The sequence below is a fragment of the Eptatretus burgeri genome, chromosome 4, assembly GCF_056783735.1.
Source record: "Eptatretus burgeri isolate ZD-2024b chromosome 4, Ebu_testis_v1, whole genome shotgun sequence".
Taxonomy (NCBI): Eukaryota; Metazoa; Chordata; class Myxini; order Myxiniformes; family Myxinidae; genus Eptatretus; species Eptatretus burgeri.
This window is the reverse complement of record NC_140964.1, coordinates 106,432,029-106,451,808: the sequence shown is the minus strand read 5'-3', so window position 1 is coordinate 106,451,808 and position 19,780 is coordinate 106,432,029. Positions and strand designations below refer to the sequence as shown.

Genomic DNA, 19,780 nt, shown 5'->3' with positions numbered 1-19,780 from the left:
AGATCGCTGATTGCGCCCATTAATCGTACCTTGACCTGGCGTCCTTCTTCATCCTGGCGGGAATCGATAACATCTAGAATAGTTTGTTTGAAAGTTGTCCGATCAACACAATCTGCAGTCCTACAAAGGATAACTCGCCGCCAACGATTAGGATTCTTCTTATCAAAGTACATGATGCACTTTTCTCCACAAAAAAATGCAATGTTCTTTAAAGTCAAATACTGTCTTCTTTGAACGGCAGCTTCTTTTGCTTGTTGAAGCATCTTCTAAACAGACATTACTCATTCGTTTCAAGTGTCTTTCTATGTGTGAGCGTGATGTGTACGTTGACACACAGTCTCTATGGCATTTGAGCTCGATAGATTCTTCTGCCTGTAATCTCTGTTCAAGCTCTCCATGTATACCATCTTGTCTTGCTTTGCTTGACCGGATGATACTTCGCACTCTGTCTGGACCAACTGTTACCAGAGGTTTTCCAGCTTTAGTTGCATCGCAGGGACTGAAGAAACAGTCTCCCATGGTGATTGAGCCTCAACCTGTAACAATCGAGGTAATTGTAAACATTTAATTTCTTTGTTCGTATTTTAAAAAATTCTCAGGAAACAGGTTCTACCCTGTGTACTTTTAAAAATCAATAAAATATAATACACAGTTGCTTTCAGACAGATCATGTTAAATAATAAAAAAATAACTTGCTTGCAAATAATATCGATCATTCTACTGTATCAAAAGACATTACTCTTACTGAAAACTCAGTTCTCCATGTTTCTTTCATTACATTACAAGCCTCAACTTACTTGATCAGAAACAGTTCATGCTGTTGATCTTCGGAGGTCAGCCATTTCTTCACAAATGTACTGGGGATAAACGGCTCTGTGCAAGTTATTTTCAAACAGTTTTGTTGTTGTATAACTGTACTGCAAAAACGCCGATCGGTGCGGACAAATTCAGGGGGTAGGGTTATGCTAATTTGCATATTAATGAGCTAAATTTCAATGTTATCAAATTGTAAGTGGGTTTATCATGACCAGTGACCCTAAAAACATGGGTTTGGACACCTCAACCAGGTTGTTTGGATGCTTACTTCTGGAGATATTAAGAAAAATTGTTATTTTGATAATGGTCACTGCTAATTTGCATATTAATGAGCTAAATTTAAATGTTGTTTAATTTTAAGTGGGTTTATCATGACCAGTGACCCTGAAAACATGGGTGTAGACGCCTCAACCAGGCTATTTGGATGCTTACTTTTGGAGACATTACGAAAAATAGTAATTTCGACAATGGCCACCGCTAATTTGCATATTAATGGGTTTCTACAAAAATGCTCAAGGGTGCCAGAGTGGCATCAATCGGAATATTCATTCAGATGGTCTGGTGATCACAAAAATGCAGAAAAAACATTGTGTGGACCCTAATGCACGCTTTTCTGTCCAACACGCGGACTACATTGCCGATAGGAAAAGTCAGACGGAAAGCCTAGAGTGACAGGAAATCTAACTACACATCTGATTCTGGATGTATAATTAGATTGTGGTTGACAAACACATATGCTGACACTCGTTAAGACATAAGGACTGTATAATTAAACCCCTATGTCATTTTCATAACAATATTTATCCTGCCAGCTTTAACTTTATGAATGTTATAGCCAGCAGGATAAAGTTTTTATTAACAGCTAATGGGGAGGATGTATGTTTGGCTGCCCTGTTTTCCCAAGACCTCTACAGCAAGTGCTGGTGTGGTGCAGGGGTTCAACCTCACCATTCCAGTTGAGGTACTACTCGTATATGTATATGAATGCATTGGATGGAAATTAATGGTCTGAATAATTTGCCTGAGAAATCTACTATTTAACAACAATTTAAAATCTGTCCACCAACCCAATTTTTTTTCTGTCCTTTAACCTGCAGGAGATGATTTGTGGGTGGGAGCTGAGTTGGGTGGGACCAGGGGGGTTCAAACTGACAAACATTGTAAAAGTACTGGTACACTGTTGGCTTCTGGAACTTTTTGTTTTTAACATGTGGTATATTGACGAAGTTCTTCTTGACCTTTGTATCCTAATGGCCAGTTAAGCGTTTATTAACTGTTTGATGTTCATCCATTCGTTCTGATATTTCATCGTTCCATATGTAATTTGATTTTTAAGATTGTTTGTTTGACTTGTATAGACTTCCAAACCACAGGACAGAATGAGTTGAAATTTTGTGGTTGTTCTTGGAGTGTCCCCAGGAGGGTTTTAGGTGTTAAAAAAATTAACAAAAATAGTAGTCTCGGGGGTTCGGAGGGGGTGGGGTGGGGGGAGCGATACAAAATCTCTATGTAAATGTGTATTTCTTTGTGCTGCCCATTAGTGGTTTGAGAGGCTATTACAAGTCTGCTGTGGATATTTGCAATTTTGCACTGTCCACGTGGCATAGTGCAAGGGCTTCATTGACCCCTACCAGAGGGAGTGGGTATTACACTTTTACAGGGAGTGGGTGTTTGTCATCCAGTGTAATTTTCACAATGTATCTCTGCAAAATGACGTGTGTGTGTGTGTGTGTGTGTGTGTGTGTGTGTGTGTGTGTGTGTGTGTGTGTGTGTGTGTGTGTGTGTGTGTGTGTGTGTGTGTGTGTGTGTGTGTGTGTGTGTGTGTGTGTGTGTGTGTGTGTGTGTGTGTTTTTTTTTTTTAATGTCTACCTCTCGTGGTGTGCATAAATATTCATATGCTTCTGCAACCACTTTCCATTGGCCTTGCTCGGGTGATGGATTGGTAATGGTTCTGGGGTTGATATCGTCCAGTCGTGTTCGGCCAAATGGCCTCATCCTGCACCAAAGTTTCTTGTGTGTTTGCATGATCAGTGCAGCTGCATTTGGAAAGTGAAAATCCCACACATATCTAGTTTGTTTTATTTTAGGCTCTTTGAAGGACAGACAATTTTGGCTCAGTTGACATAATGCCACCACCAAGGCTAAAGGGCTATCACTGCAAATACTCATTGTATTATGATAAATGTGCAGATGGTAGTCACTGAAGTTATTTTCTTTATATTTATTCCAGGGCCCACTGACCGACATCCTGAAGCCGTTAAGGTAGCTCTGAGCAGGACGGACCTTCTGGCAACAGTAACCATTTTGTAAGTACAACATCCTGGACATTACAGAGTTCATACAACACTGACCCCCATGTAGTCTTAAGAAAAGAACATGGGAAGGGTATTTTTTTTTATATATTAAAATTTTAAATACTTTTTAATATCAAAACAACTTTTGCTTTTTATTTTATTTTAAATAATGCTTGCTCTAAGCTCGTGGAAGAGCTATGACAGAGCAAATCGAGACACAACACAACAAGGAGAATAGCCAGGAGGAGGGAGAAAGTCAACTGAGATGGACAAACAAGGGATGCAGGTAACGATGAGTGGTAAGGGAGAATGCAAAGGGTGGACAATATGGATACATTCGCAAGAATTTGTTGGGGGTGGGGGGGGGGAAGGGGTACAACAGTGACCCATTATCTTAACCCCGTTTTTTGTTTTGTGTGTTGGGTAATGTTTTCAATAAAAGGAGAGGCTCAGACTATGCTAAAGCTTACAGTCGGCTGTTAGTTTGTTTGAATTCTCCAGGCCTACAATATACCGCATTGCAAAATTGCGATCCAATACACGCAGCATTGATATTGTTGCGGGACCGGGTATCGGCTGCGAGCACGACCGCTAGATGGAGCTGCAGAGTCGACTCCACCGATCACCCGGAATTTAGATCGTACCTTTTCGGAAAACTCTGGAAAAGTGCGGGTCCCTTATCGGACCATGAAGTGTCAATATTTCTGCCACGTGGTACAGGGTTATTCGCCAATTTTCAAAATACCTAGATTTCCAAGTGGCAATTTACCGAGTCCCCACACCCTCGACGGCACCCGTACGGAACGAGCCGCTTGGCGTACTCTAACCGTGTGCGATCCGAGCGGTTTATCGCCGAGGTCCGTCGGTCCAAATGTCCCGTTACAGCGGCAACAACCTGGCTAATTTTCCAACACTCAGCACACTAAGCCAATGGAGGAAAGGACACGAATGAGCGGATACATTTCACAAATGGGGTAATTGATGTGTTTATTTACTTTATAAATGTAATGTAATGTGGTAAAATGTTTATTTACAATAATAATTGGGGAACGAGGGAAGCACGCAAGAGTAGAGTTAAACCGATTAAAAGAAATGCACGTATGTACAACCAAAAAGCACTTAACAATGGCTACTTAATGGACAAGCGCCACAAACACATACGCACACACCCAAAGAATCGGACCACAATGGTCTTTATTCGGACCTCCAGGCCAGAGGACAGTCGAGCTGGAGGTGAGTCTGTTTGACCTTTCTGCCTCTTGCGGTCTTCAAGGACCAGGTCCTCACGGCAGAACTGGACCACCAGCACGATCCAGACGCCCTCACGACCGGGCTCCAGGCTAACAAAATTGGCAGGGCGAAAGCTGGCAGGAGAAGACCCTCCGTTGCCCCGACCACTCTGTGCGCAGATGCTTTTGCACTCCACCACCTTGCGCGCAGATGCTCCCTTCCTGCCAGATCGCTTTCGCACTCAACCACCTTGCGCGCAGATGCTCACTTCCTGCCAGAAAACCTCCTTTTGTGCTCAGGCTCGAGAGACCTCCTTTTTTGCCACTCGCCGCCTCATTGGATGGTCCATTCTCGGACGATTCGTCGTGGCCTCCCGATTGGCCGGGGCCGAACACTCTATCTGGCTAAGGCGGAGCCAGCCTGAGGTGCTGAGCTTCCTGGTTGGACAAGGATCACGCCCCTGCCCTTCTGGGCAGAGTCTCGATCTGAGGTGATGAGGTTCCTGGTTGGACAAGGCGCACGCCCCTGCCCTTCAGGGCGGTGTCTTGATCTGAGGTGATGGAAATCTCCGCCCCCGTACGTGATCGAACACACGTAGATAATGGCGTTGAGCAGAGTGTGGGGAAAACGACGCTGGTGTTGATGTCGGTGGTGTAAAAATAAATGAAAAGAAAACCTGACTATTAAAATAGCTCCACAGTGCAGGAACATTTAATTACCCATTAGACTAGGGTCAAGACCCTAACTGGCAACATGTACTTACCGATATAACTGATCTATAGGACCTGTATGTTGAGTGCAGTAAACTTCCAAATCCACAACAATGTAACTGTGATGTGTTTGTGGCATGGCCGTGCGCTTATGATGCAACGTGCTCGTGGTGCTGTGTGGCTCATTGCTGTCGTGCAGTGTGGTGGTGGTGGAGTCGCTGTGTTGTTGCTGTCATGTGGCTGCACACTCGTGGCTCTTGTGCAGATTCACTCATGGCTGTCTTGCTGCGTGGCCGCACATTCGTGGCTCTGGTTGTGCTGTGTGGCTGACTATCAAGACAATCTTGAAATATTATTACTTTGCAAGCTGTTTGTATTGTTTGACTAATTGTTTTTGGTGGTGAATCTGGTTCAGTGGTGTACTGTCGACTTTTCATCTGGAAATTGACCATGACTTCGGACGCAGTGCTTGCAACCGAAACTTTTGAACAGAATGGAGGCCTGGGAAACCAAGGTATCGTTAGCAAAGGTAAGTTGTTCTTGTGAAAATTGTCAGTAAATGTTTAGATAAATTTGTCTTTGAAGATTCTTACATGTATGCTCAGATGTCCTCTTGCAAATTTCTCCATGTTTTAAAACTATTCAAGATGCATTAAAATGTGAGAAAATCATCTGTCGAGGTTCTACAAACAGGTTAGCTGTCTTTCACGTATCTTGGATGAACAGTATATAGTCCGGTCCCGCAGACTTTTCACGCTTTAGAGCATTGAGGACTTTTTCCTGAAAGGCCAAGTATTGCAGTTTTATTTTGTTAATATCAAATTTCAAACTGAGCTCCTGTGTTCTCAACGCTTTTTTTTTGGTTTGTTTGTTTTTCCAACCATTCGACAACATTTTCATTCATTAATGTTTTCTGATGATCTCAATGTCGGTGTCCTCCTGATCTGCTTACATCCTTGACTGAACCAGTCGTTTTATGCTTTTGGTGACTGCTTTTAATCATTTTTGGATCCAAAGTGACAAATCTTCCCACTTCTTGCTGAACTGCAATGACAGATTGCCATACCTCATTGTGTGCAGCAATTTGCATTCCTTGAGCAACAGTTGATCTTTCAGCCACAATGGATTGATCTGAAAGCAAAGAACAAAATAATATTGATGGCAATAAACAAACTTTCAACCACCAAAAGATTATCCTCCACCTACAATAACAATGGAATATTTTTATATTTAAAATAGAGAGTTGATTGTGGATCACCCTGTATACCACATTGATTAGAGGCCATCAACATATTGTACAAGATGGCTCTATAGGGTAAACATTCTGCCATCTTCCATATATGTCGATAGCATCCAAGGATTTGTTTGTTTGTTTATTTCATGCTTCCCACCCTTCCCGAATGTCCATTGACGTGTGCTGTATATTTTATAAAAACCAGCTGCATTGGTTGAAGCTGTCAAGTACACAAAAAATTGGTAGTTTTGCTTTCAAGGAAGTGTTTAAATTCTTTACCATGATCAGAGCTCTTAATAAAGTTTACATTCTCCTCTTTTCGCTGAATATCTTTTGTAAACATATGATACTGCAGACTTCGGGTTTGTTGTTGTTGGTCTTTTTTTAATTCCACTTTCCACTACCATCAAAATATTGAGTGATGGGACTCATTGGAGCCATAAAATATCAGTTTGTGTATGAAAAAAAAATTGCTTGTTTTCATTTCCTGAAACGGTGGTTACAGTGCCTCTCCTGGTAATCTGGCAGAATTCCATTCTTTCATAAATTAACTTTGAGACTGATCACTTTGTCTTTCTCAACTATAATCACTGCACTGCCTCATGCATGTCAATGAATGATGTTTTGAACAGCATTCTACAGTCTGGCATCCTGTAATGCTTGCCAAGGTGTGCACGTGCATGCATGTCTTACAAGGCCACCTTCAGTCTTGGATTTCTCACTTCCTCCACTTGCGTAGTGAACCCGTTGCTGAGCTACTGGAACCCTCTCCTGTCTCTCCTCTCACCAAGGCAGCATCTTAAGCCCAGTCTTTTCCTCATCTATGCAAATGACCTCTCCGATACATTAGAAAACCCACTCTTCCTTTTAGCTGTCTATTCCACATTATGTCATACAGCAAGTAACCCATTCTACTGATGGGGGCAGTCAGCAGCAGCATCGCTCTCTGCTAATCTGGAATTGATTAGATGCTGGTCTGATTGATGGAATTTGTCCTTCACTCCTATATAATCTTCATTCTCACTGTCACTCTGAAGAATCATGAAATGAACCCACTTATCTATTTCCATGGCCGGCCAATGGAAAGGGTTCAGTCCCTTGACCTTTTAAGCCACATCTGCAATGACCTCTCCTGAGCTGACCATATCGCAAATACGACCTCCAAAACCACCCTCAGACTGGGCATCCTATGCCATTCCAAGTATCCTTGAAAAATAAGAACTGCTCACAGCCTACATGACCTTTATCCCATAGTTCAATGGAGTACTGCTCTTCCATATGGGCTAGTGCCTTGTTAGGCCGTGTGCAGCACGTGAAAAAGGAGCAAGAAATCGCTAAAAAGTTCTCTATGAGATCTGTCCAACATGGTATTTTTGGGTTTTGAAGTTTGCCACCAAGGTCCAAAAAAAACCTTTTTGGCAATTTGTCTGTTTTTAAGGACTCCTATCTCCAAAACCACTCATACATTGGCTATTGTACTCGTACATTGGTGATCTTTAAGACTTGCCAACATACTTTCAAAATTCAAAATACTAAGGTTGCCCTTGCTTTATTGAAATAATTATCATAACTGAAATGCAGGGATTTTGCATAAATAATTGCAACCACCCTCGTTTTCAACACATCACAGATTCCTAACAAATCATGGTAGATAAGTAAGTATGGATGTATCAAAACAACCTGCTATGAACATCTGTCAAATGAAGTATCAAGATCTTCTAATCAATAATGGTTCTCTTGGAGTTATTGTCACCAGGTACTTCAGGAAATAAGTATGGCTTTGAGAAGTGACTTTTCTCCATTTTCAGCCTTTTCCATGTACTCGTTTCTTCAATACTAGACAAGTCGGACAGTTGACACTGTGTTTGCCAAGAGCTCTCAGGACAGCGTTTTCAAAGAGGAAGCAAGAAAGTCGACTGCCATTTACTGAGGGAACAATCATGCCTCGAGTATTGCAATTTATCCAAAGAATCATTATCTGCTTCATTTTTGATGTATCGTGTCAAAAGTGTCAATCCCAGCACCATAAATAGTACTTTTGGTTATGAGGCAGACAGCCACTAAACAACTGATCAGTTTATTACGTCGGCATCCTCATCATTGAATGCGGTGTTTCCAAATGACGTGTGCATTTCTTGCATCATTGCTATGATGCGGCTCTCTTCATCATTCGATAAAGAATCAAGGAATTTGTGTTGCCTCGAGGTGAAGACTCGTACAGAAGCTTCTGACACCAGAATGGCCGATTGTAGTGGTGGCCAGAGATGACACCATGGATCCTTCTGCAATTGTCTGGGCTTCAATCATCACATCCAGCACCCCAGTGTCAGCAAAATGTTTTCCAATCACTGCGAGAAATGCCATGCAGGTGTGAAATTTACCCATTCTAACCACTACCTTATGAGATAACTGGCCATCACTCCAAAGAATCTCCTGGACTTTTGCCTTTATAGCCTGGTCACAGACAATGACAATGTGATTCAATTTGAGAGAGAGCCATCTCCACACATTTCATCATGATTGTTGATAAATCAGTCAGTGAAGATTCAATGATGGACAGATAATGTAGGGCAGACTTATGTAGAACATCGTCTGCTTGAAGAATTGTATGAAACCCAGTCCATCCTGGGATCAAGTTGAGCTTGGTAGTGACATGTATGCAGCATACTAATGCTATTTCATTGGGAATGACACTTTTCACAACCACTTCATACTTTTCTTTTTTCAACAAAACTTCTGGTACAATGCCAAGATTCAACAGGCCATGTTTTTTTTTTTTTCTCTTTCAAGTATAATACTCAATGGAACTCGATGGTAGAAATTTCAGCGGCCTGTCTCCCTTCTTCAAAGATGCTATTTTGGAACCATCTGCATGAGCATTCACCACCTGCTGAATCACCAGACCATTTGTGTGGTGCATTGTGCCATGTCCAGTTTGAGTTTCCTGTCCAAAATCGATATTCTCCCAAACAATTATAGTTGGGATCTTCTTTGAAAATCCAGCTGGAATGGTGGGTGGTGGTGGTGGTCGTATGACAGCTTAGCTGCCAGGGTAGCTATCATTTCTTGAAGCGCGACTGTGTCGCTGATGCAGTGCCCCTCTACCAGTACACACACTGGAACTGGTACTCATTTCGCCGACTTCGGAAGGATGACAGGCTGAGTCAATCCCCTGGTGTATTAATTCAGTGGCCGACGGGGCTTGAGCTCAGGACCCTAGGATCCCTAGCCGCCACCCTAACCACTGAGCCAACACCAGGCTCAGCTGGAATGGTAATGGTGGGCTTGTGAATTATGAGTTCAGCTAAACTAGTTTCAAGATAGACAACAGAGTCTCGTGACGCACAGTGACTATACCTGTTCATCAAATTCCACAGCTGTGATGAACTAGACAAATGCCTGATGGTCATCCGTAAACTCAGACTTTGGCGTTCGTTTTTGACCCTTCGAAACGATTTGGATGATGTCCTGACAAATAGGCAACAAAAGTTGTGTTAATTTATTTATTTATTTATTTATTTTAATCGCTCTGTCGTGCCTATGCTTTTGTAATGATGTGAAAGTTAATACTGTATTAAATGATCCCCGACCCCATTCCTTAGTGGGTGTTGAGAGGTGTTTTAGGCCCCCACAAAAATTGGACCGGGAAACTCTGGGCACTCCTGGTGTTATAGGAAGCAATGAGTACTGCTCTTCACAGATAAATTTGGTCTGTTGACTTCTGAGGCCCAGGGCACTGAAGCCTGGAACAATAAGTCATCTCATTCTCGGTGAATAAAGCACCATTATACGCCATATACGTTGGTTCAACGGATGGGCATTGTCCCTCCAAAATCTGTCCAGTCATTCGGGGAGGTTGTCTTTTGATGTTTCTGCGGCCGATTTCACCATCATTGAATTCCTTGGAAGTGCATTCAGACCACGGTATCTGCACTGTCCCATGATTCGCCTTTCGGAGAATTGGCAAAATTGGCTGTTATGAGATTCTCCATGAATGAGCGAAGACGTGTTTTTGCCGTGGGGTTGATGGAAAATCAAATGAGCAAATGACTTCACCAATATTGATTTCAGGTGGTTCGTCTTGGAAAAAATGAACCATGAAACTGCATTCGTTGACAACTTGGTAAACTTCCTCACAAGCGAAGCTGGCCTGCACACTTTCTGCTGTGTGATTTGTTTTCATTTGAATCGCAGTCTGGCAAAATGCCTTGTAAGCTTCTGCATAAGAGAGTGCCATCAAACAAAGTGAAATAGGAATAGTCGACCATAATATAGCTGTACTGTAAAAGGAGCTCTGCATGCGTTCGTACGAGTTCCACCCCCTTGGTTGTGTAGTACGCCTGACTCCACCTATAGGAGAGTGAGGAGTGGGGAGGGGTGGGGGGAAGAGCAAATATGGGACAAACATGGAAGGTGGAGGTGGAGATTGAGGCTTGGTGGGGGAGGAGGCCTTTTAATGGGGGTTGGGGAGGAGGGGGTGAGGAGTTCTCAGAATTGCATGTGTAATTTTACTCAAATTAAAAGTGTGTGAGTGTATCACTGTAAGGGGTGACACAATCGCTATGGGTTAACTTTTATCCTCTCATCCCAAATCTCTCTTCCTCATACATGGTGACTTCATTTGTCATCATGCCAGTTGGTTGGGTGTGGGTATCTCTCTCATCTGCCATGGCACTTCAGCAAAAGACTTTTGTGACTTGGGACTGACACAATCTGTCAACTTCCCGACCCGGATCTCAACTAACGTTACTCCATCTCCTCTGGATATGATTTTTACCAATTTCACTGAAAATATCTTCTGTTCTTCCTCCACTCCAATTGGTTCATCTGACCATATGCGTATCAAAGTAGACATCTCTCTGGCTGTTCAGAGAGAACCACCTCAGCACCGTCGAGTCTGGCATTTCACTCAGGCCGACTGGCAGGGACTTCAAGCAGCCATCAAACCTCTAGACTGGTCTCCCATCTCTACTTCCTCCAACATCAACTCGTCCTGGGAATTCTTTCAAAGAAACTTGCTTTCCCTCATGCACACATTTATCCCCTCTCATCTTCAGGTGTCCTACCCTTCCTCCCGCCCATGGTTCACTGAAGCTTGTGGCGAGGCAGTTGTCCTGAAACAACCTGTTTTCGCTTCATGGATGGCTAATCCAACTGAAGGCAACCTCAGCTCCTTCCACAAAGCTCGGAACAAGTGTGTGTCTACCCTCAGGAGAGCCAGAAAACAACATCTTTTCAATCAAGTGTCTGATCACTCAACCCTGTCTCCCCCCTCCAAACCCTGTTGGCATCTAGTCAAGTCTGTTTCTGGTGTATGTTCCCACTCCATCCCCTCTCACACCTCAAATGGCCGCACACCTGACACTGCACATGAAAAGGCTGGGTGCCTAAACTCGGTGTTGGCTTCAAAATCTTGTGTGCCAAACTCATCGCTTTCTGTACCCACCTTACCCAGATGCACCCAGCTGTTCCTGGACTCTGTGTCCTTTTCTCCTGACAAGGTGGAGAGCTTGCTGTCAAACCTCGACTCGGATTCTGCAACTGGTCCAGACGGCATCAGCCCACGTGTCCTCAAAGCCTGCTCTTCTGCTCTTGCTCACCCTCTCTCTCTTCTATTTACCCTCTCATTTACTCAAGGTCATCTGCCATCTGCTTAGAAATCAGAAAACATGACCACTCCACACAAAAATGGTGCAAAAACAGATCCCTGCAACGACAGACCAATCGGCCTTCTCCCAATCATCAGCAAGGTTGTGGAATACATCATCGCTTCAGACATTAACTCCTTCCTCTTCTCCAATGGCTTCATTTCTGATCATCAATTTTAATTCAGACCAGGTCACTCTACCCTGGACATGCTTCTGCTCTCCCAACAATGGATGGAGATCCTCAATGTCAGACATGAAATCAGTCATCTCCCTAGACATAACGGTTCGGCACCCTACCCTGCTCACCAAACTCTCTTCCTATGGTGTCCAAGGACATCTCTACTCATGGCTCGCAGACTTCATCTCCGGTCGCAGCCAACATGTGGCCCTTCATGGAAATCTCTCATTCCTCTTCCTGTCTTGGCTGGAGTTCCTCAAGGCAGTGTTCTGGGTCCTGTTCTTTTTCTGGTTTACATCAATGATCTCTCTGACTCTGGAAAATCCTCTTTATCTCTTTTCTGATGGCTCCACCCTCTGCCGTACCATCTGTCATCCATCAGATCGGCAAGCAGCAGCCTCTTCGCTCTCCGCAGATCTGGATAAAATCACAAGCTGGTCCAACGTGTGGAACATATCTTTCAACCCTGACAAATCTCACACTTTCACAATGTCTCTCTGAAAGGACCATCTGGAAAACACCCCCATCAGCATCATCAACAGTTCTCTTGAAGTCTTTTCATTCAAGCTTCTGGGTCTCACTGTCTGCCATGATCTTTCCTGGGAAAGCTACATTTCCAAGCTGCCCTCCAAAGCCAGTCGTCGACTGGGAATCCTCCGTCATGCAAAGTCCTTCCTTGGCACATCTGAGCTCCTGACTACATGCAAAGCTTTCGTCCACAGCCTGATGGAGTACTGCTCTCCCTTCTGGGCTGGTGCTCATGCCCCTCACCTTTCTTGGCTTCATGCTGTGGAAACCAAGGCATTTAGGATCATTGGTATCTCCAGCGATGAAGCTGAGTCTTTGGGTCTCTCACTCTATCACTGCAGGCAGGTCGGTGGTCTTTCTGTCTTCTACCGTCTCCTCTCCGGCCTCGCCCCCCCTATTCTGTCTGAAATTAAATATTTCCGCAGTCCGCTCAAGGTCTGCCAGTAACCCCCTTCTGGTAAAACTACCAAAATCAAGAATCACTGTCCACCTTCACTCTTTCATTCCTCTTCCCCCTGACCCCCTACCTTTGGTAATAATCCCCATTCCTACGTAATAATTGCATCGGTCAAATGCTTTATCCGATCAGTATGAAAAGTTTTCAAGGGTTATCTCAGGCTAAATTGTATTGGGTTGGGGGCGGTGGGGGGGGGGGGGCTGATGCCATCGGTCATGTGGTTCGGCAGCCGTATTGTTTTTAACATAAAAAAATCTTTTAAAAAATAATCTCTGAAACGGCTGAACAGATTGAGGAAAAACTTTACTGGTATAGGTCACATGGTTTGGCAGGTATTAATTTTTATTTTTTGAAGAATAAACCTTTAAAAACCTTCTCCAGAATGGCTTGACAGATTGAGGGGAAACTTCACCGACGAGCCTTGAGGATATCAGGGTGTTCACAAATAATTAATAGGTCACATGGTCTGGCAGACATTTTGGATTGAAAGAACATCTTTTAAAAATTCTCTTGAACTGCTTTATCAATAAATGTGAAAGTTCACAGTTATGATCTAATATTCATGGAGAATATACGTTTTAAATTTCAACCTGATTGGATGCATGATCTGGCAGGCTGAATTATTTAATATTTTTAATTTGGGTTCAGGGATTTAAATCAAACTTGGCACAAGTATGTATAATGGAATGATATGGGTGAAGGCACATCTCACGATGTCGCAACGTTGAAGAGTGCCCTTTTAGTATTGATGAGAAAATGTTTCTGAAACTTATTCAAGCGTAGTTAATTCGCACCCTTCCAATGGAACGAAACTGAATGAAAGCTCAGACCTGCTCCTGGCCTATATCCTCATATATGTCTTCTGGATTCTGTGGAATTTAAAGTTCTCAACATTATTTGGCTCTCCCTTGAGTCCTTTAGCACAAGGGCTGTTGCTTTCACCGTACTTGCAGGTCAGTCCAACTCCCTCTCCTCCGGGTCTAACTTCCCGCTTTCTCAGTCCTCTGACCCTCTGCAGCAACTCCAGGATGCATGTGTTCTTCCAGTCACCTCCTCATAGTTAAACTCCCCAAATCCAGGCTCACCACACACTTCAACTCTTCTTCCTTTGTCTGTGGAACAGCCTTCCTGAGGCTGTGCTATTCCACTCTTCCCTCCAAGGTTTCAAACAGACCGTGCACTATTATTTTGTTAACCTTCACCCTTGTCCACTTATTTTTTAACCCCTATTGATCCTACTTAGCACAACCCTCTTACCATGTTTCTGTTTTCTCCTCTCTTTTCTTTCTCCTCTTTTACTGTTTTCATTCCCTTGCTTCGTGTCCAACTGTTGCCCAAGTGTCAGTTCAAATTTGTTCTTCCATGTGCCTCAATTTTGTAAAGAAAAAGAAAAGTTATTTATACAATTTTGAGTCTCTCCCTCAAGCAAGCTTTTCATTCATCTGGATTGGCATGCATTTTTATTTATTTATTTTTTTGTTGTTGTTTTTTCTACCTGCAGTGGCTCTTAATGAAGAGACTGAAATCCCCACTTATTTTGAAGCCTTTCCTCCTCTGCCTGAAAGGGCTCTGGTGGAAAATGCATCATCCCGTCAGGGAGTCTGGGGAAAGATTCGTCCACTGCGCTCTTCCAACATCACTCAGGTAAGGCTTTTCCTGCACCATTGGCATTTTGGTTTGCTTCGTTTATACTAATGCCGTATATTGATTTGTTCACGTGCTCATGTCACTTGTGTGTTTGTACTTTTGCATGCATAGAGATCGAAAGTGACAACAGAGCGGGAAAAACGTCTTCTTTGTGATCTTTAAAAAACAAAAAATCGCATGAATGTTTTGGTTTAGGATTGGGGTCCTAAAGAGTGGAATAGCAAAAGATGTGACAGAAGACGCACGGGTGAAAGAAAGCTGGAAGGACTATACAGGAACTCCATACAAATGAGATGGTGATATGATGGCAAGCTTCTAGAAAGAGTAAAAACCAATAATTATAAAATGTGAGGTATGTCGAGCCTTGAAAGAGCTGGGAAATGGAAAAGCACCAGATGCCGAGAGAATTCTAATGGAGCTCTTCAAGGTAGTTGGGTAGAAGGCAAGAATAGTTTCAACAACTACCTGAACACACATCTCGGAGGATTGTATGGCCTAAAAGATGAAAGCAGTCAGTCCACATACAATTTCCAAAGAATGGGAATGCAAGAGAATGTTCAAATAACCGAACCATTGTCTTGATTTCACATGCCAGCAAGATATTACTAAAGATCATTCAACACAGAATAGAAGACTTCATTAAGTGAGAAATTCCCATTGAACAAGCAGGTTTCAGAAGAGGAAGAGCTCGTTGAGATCACATGGCAAATCTGAGATGGATCATGGAAAAGGAAGGGAATATCAAAACAAGTTAAATTTACTTGCCTTCTCTTCATAGAAGGCAAATCCAACCTCCGATCATGACACAAAGCGAGGACCAAGTGTGTGTCCACTCTCAGGAAAGCCAGAAAACATCATCTGGCAAACCTCAAGGCTGAAGTATCAAACCTGTCTCCTTTAAAAACCTGATGGAATCTTGTCACGCCTGTCTCTGGTGTATGCTCCCCCTCTATCCCTTCCCTCACTTGAAATGGCGTCATAGCTGACTCGACTCGTGAGAATGCCGAATGCCTGAATTTTGTTTTTGCTTCCAAATCTTGTATACCCAACCCACACTCTCTCAACTGACCCTACCCTCTCATACCCAATTGCTTCTTCTTACTGTCTTTCCCACTTGAGATGGTGGAGAGGTTCTGCAAACATTGAGTGATTCTGCGATAGGCCCAGCCAGCATCAGTGCAAGTGTCCTAAAACCTGCTCTACTGCTCTTGCTTATTCTCTTTCTGCTATGTTCACTCAATCATTTTCTGTCAGCCTGTAAGTTCACCAACATCACTGCAACACCCAAACATGGAGCAAAAACGTATCTTCTTAACACAGGCTTATTAGCTTGTTACCAAATAAAAGCAGGATCATGTCATCTATCATCGCAGTTAACATGAAATCCTTCCTTTTCTCCAACAGTTTCAGACCTGGTCATTCTAACTTGGACATGCTGCTTCTATTCTCCCAACAATGAATGGAAGCCCTCTATCTCAGACATGACACATCATGTCTCTGGACATATCTTGAGCATTTGATAGTCTGGCACCCGCCTGGATCTCCAAACTCTCTGCTTACGGCATCCAAGGCAAACTCGTCTCATGATCACTGATTGCCTCCACTTCTGTATTCAACGTGTAGCTTTTCACGGAATCCTGTCTTCTCCTCTCCCAGTCGAGGCTGCCCCCCCCCTCCCAAAGACAGTCTTGGGCAGTAGTCTTGTTCCTCATCTTCCATCAATGATCTTTCTGATTTCCTGGAAAATCCTGCCTATCTTTGCTGATTATTCCACCCTCTGCCACATAATTTCTCATACTTCAGACAGGCATGCAGCAGCCTCTTCCTTCTTTTTAGGCATTGATATAATCAGGAGTTGGTCCAACAGTTGGAATGTTTTTCGTTTTGTTTTTTCAACCCGACAAAAGTCCAACATACCCTGTTTGTCTGAAAGAACCGTCTGCAAACCCTTTCATCTACTTCCCAAACAAACCAAATTAAGAGGTTGCATAACTCAAACTTTGGATGTCATCGTCAGGCCGTGTCAGGTATGGGAGCATGTATCGCAGCAGCACATCGCTGTGTCCACTTTCCACGGGGACTCCAAGGGCCTCCGTCTAGCTCTAGCCATCCCCCAGGCAGATGCCTGGTCCATATCCATCTCCTTGAGATGCTGATCAACCTGCTGCAACCACGAGGCACATGGTAGGCCCATTGGCCCCCTCCACTCACGAGGCTCCCTCGCTGAGAGAATCTGGTGAGCAAGGATCAGCGTCAGGAAAATGAGCCACATGTCTATACAGTTGCAGCTGAATCACGGACTGTGCAGGTCACAAATCTCATTTGAGTCCCTCTCTCAGCAACCCGACCCAAAGTCGTCGGGACACAAATTCCGACCAGCAATAGCAAAGGATTCTCCGAAGAGACCTGGTACCAAAGCAATTAAGTCTCCATCTCAGATCCCTGAGATTCCAAGTCAGAATTCAAGTCTCACCTCGATAGAGAAAGACTGGGAGCACCAAGGATCTGAAAACTCAGACTTTCGTCCTCCTGCACAGGTACCGGCAGCACCACATGCCATGATCCATTGAATCCATGACTCCCCAGGCCCAACCCAGACGTCTGTTGACCTCTGGCTCACAGCCTGCAGAGACATGACTATCACTGCCAAGGTAAGTGAATCTTTCCGTGGCCTCAGCATTCGCCCCACAATCAGGAACAGACAGGAGAGCAGCATCGAAGATCTCATTGAAAGCCTGGATCTTAAGGCCCGGTCACACCTAGACGTTTTAGCCAGCGATGGCAACGTATTAAAATGTATGTAAAACGCTGGCTTACGTTGAACTTTTGATGTTTTTTTTTAAAGATTCTGACGTATCCATAGCGACTTGGTCTTATGTATAACGCATTGGTAACGGACACAGAATGTTTCGTTGTGTTATAGATAACTTATACCAACGAATGCTGAACCTGTTGTCGGCCTACACAACCGATGCCCAACGATAGTCTAACTTAGGCATAGCACGTTGCACGCATCGCCGACGATGTCGTGACGTAGCCTATTAAAAGGCTGATGCACAACAATTTGAATCATAACTGCCGTAGCAATGGAAGTGACAACATCGCGGTCACACCTTGGCGATCTTGCCAGCGTATGCCGACATAAGAAAAACGTGTCTAAAACGTTGGGGCACGTCAAATACAGTATGAGTAAGTTTGGTATACGTGAGTAGAACGCTAAAGTACGCTATCATACGTCGTAGTAAGTAGAGTACGTCAAGAAATTTTAAACATGTTCAAAATTTTTGGACGTACTCTGCGTATGACACACGTTCCGCATGCGATGGGGATAAGTTTTACACACGTCCACAAATGCTACTTATAAGCTACTCATAAGTCGAAACACGTCTTTTTTACGCGAAACTTATTTCTAACTTATGTTTGACGTGCTTTGAACCAATTCTTTACGTAGTCCTAACACACGTCGACGTATGTAGACGTATTCCAATGACGTCTTCCGGTCGACAAAAAAAAAAAATGAACGTGTTTCTAGCTTACAACTGCCATATAAAGACGTGTTCCCAGCGGTTTTGGGAATTGGTATATAAAAATGCTGCTCATAAAAGGGGAACCCAACAATGTTTTTGAGTCGATGTCCATGTCAGCAGTAACAGTATCAGTATTAGTATTAGTATTAGTACTAATTTGTTCATGTTGGCAGTAGTAGGTGAGTGTGAGGGGGAGGGTGTGGGTTATGATGGATCGTCCTTGCGTCCGCGTGTCCACGGGTAGGAGACATCTTTTCACCATTGTTCGAAGTTCTTCGCGGCTAATTTTTTATGGGGCTTTTTCAACAATGAGCTATAGCTTGTTTTTACGATTTAGGTCTATTCATAACGGGTTGGACAAATGCACAATGAACTAATAATGTGCATAGAGCGCTTTGATTACTTATAGATACGATATGCCAACGAATAATTATCGTGAAGCCGGCGTTCACAAACTATGCCCAACGATAGCCTAACTTATCCATATCGTGCGGCAGTTTATCTTTGCCGGTGACGTGGGGTTTGCTATTCATAGGCTGCCACTCAACGATTTAAATGGCTGCATCTCCACTATTGAAAGTAGATGCTTGCGCTCAACAATTGGATTTTTTTTACACTCAACGACTTTTAAACGGTACCACTCAGCTATTTTCATTGTTTACAATGAACGATTTAAATTGCTGTCACTCGCCTTTGTTTTTTTTTTTTTGTTTTTTTGACGCTGGGGTTTGGAAATTTGAAACGTTTCTTCTGAACGTGTTAAAACGCTCAAACTCGACTATTTTAAATAGACGCTGACGATGGACAATTGGAATCATAGCCAAGCTAGACATCGAAGTGTGAACATCCTCGTCATGCCGAAGAAAAGTTTGAAGAATGCTGCAAATAAGTGTCGTGGCCGTGGCCGTGGACACTGACGCAAGGACGATCCATTATACCGACGTCTTTCAGCCTATGAGTAACTTAAAAGTAACGTCTGTCGATGTGTGGCAACGATAGCGTAACGTGCCAACAACATGTTAATCATAGGTTAGAAATAAGTTTCGAGTACGCTAAACATTACCTCGGCGTGTCTCAACTTATGATTAACTTACAAGTAGCATGTGTTGACGTCTGTCAACGATCGCAGACCGTGCATACAACTTGTGGCCAGCGTAGCGGAACGTGTGAGTCATACGCCGGCATACGTCGTGAAATTTCAAGCATGAAAAAATTTGAGAACAACCAAAAAGTACAACGTTTAAAGCCAGCGTACAACGACGTATGGCAGTGTTTTTCAGCGTGCTCTCAATGTTATCAAAACTTACCCATAATGTATTCAACGTGTGCCAGCGTTTTAGAAAAAATATTCAAAAATCAGCATACGTTGGCTAAAACGTCAAGGTGTGACCGGGCCTTTAGTGTTGACCCAGAAAACCCGTAATCCCAGTCGCTGACTCCTCATTCAGCATCTCGAGGGCCCCAGAAGGATACCTAGAGGCTCCACAAAGATGACTGAATCATCTGCAAAA

At 43.4% G+C, this 19,780-nt stretch overlaps 1 protein-coding gene across 1 annotated transcript in view; it reads left to right on the top strand.

The window, feature by feature from the left end:
- Positions 1-19,780, top strand: part of HDLBP (high density lipoprotein binding protein) — a 173,142-nt gene that overhangs the window by 34,703 nt on the left and 118,659 nt on the right. The window contains exons 2-4 of the mRNA XM_085879608.1: positions 3,047-3,122; positions 5,466-5,579; positions 14,597-14,739. Of these exons, the coding sequence (XP_085735734.1) occupies positions 5,501-5,579; positions 14,597-14,739 (222 nt within the window). The 5' untranslated portion in view covers positions 3,047-3,122; positions 5,466-5,500. The remainder of the gene's footprint in view (positions 1-3,046; positions 3,123-5,465; positions 5,580-14,596; positions 14,740-19,780) is intronic.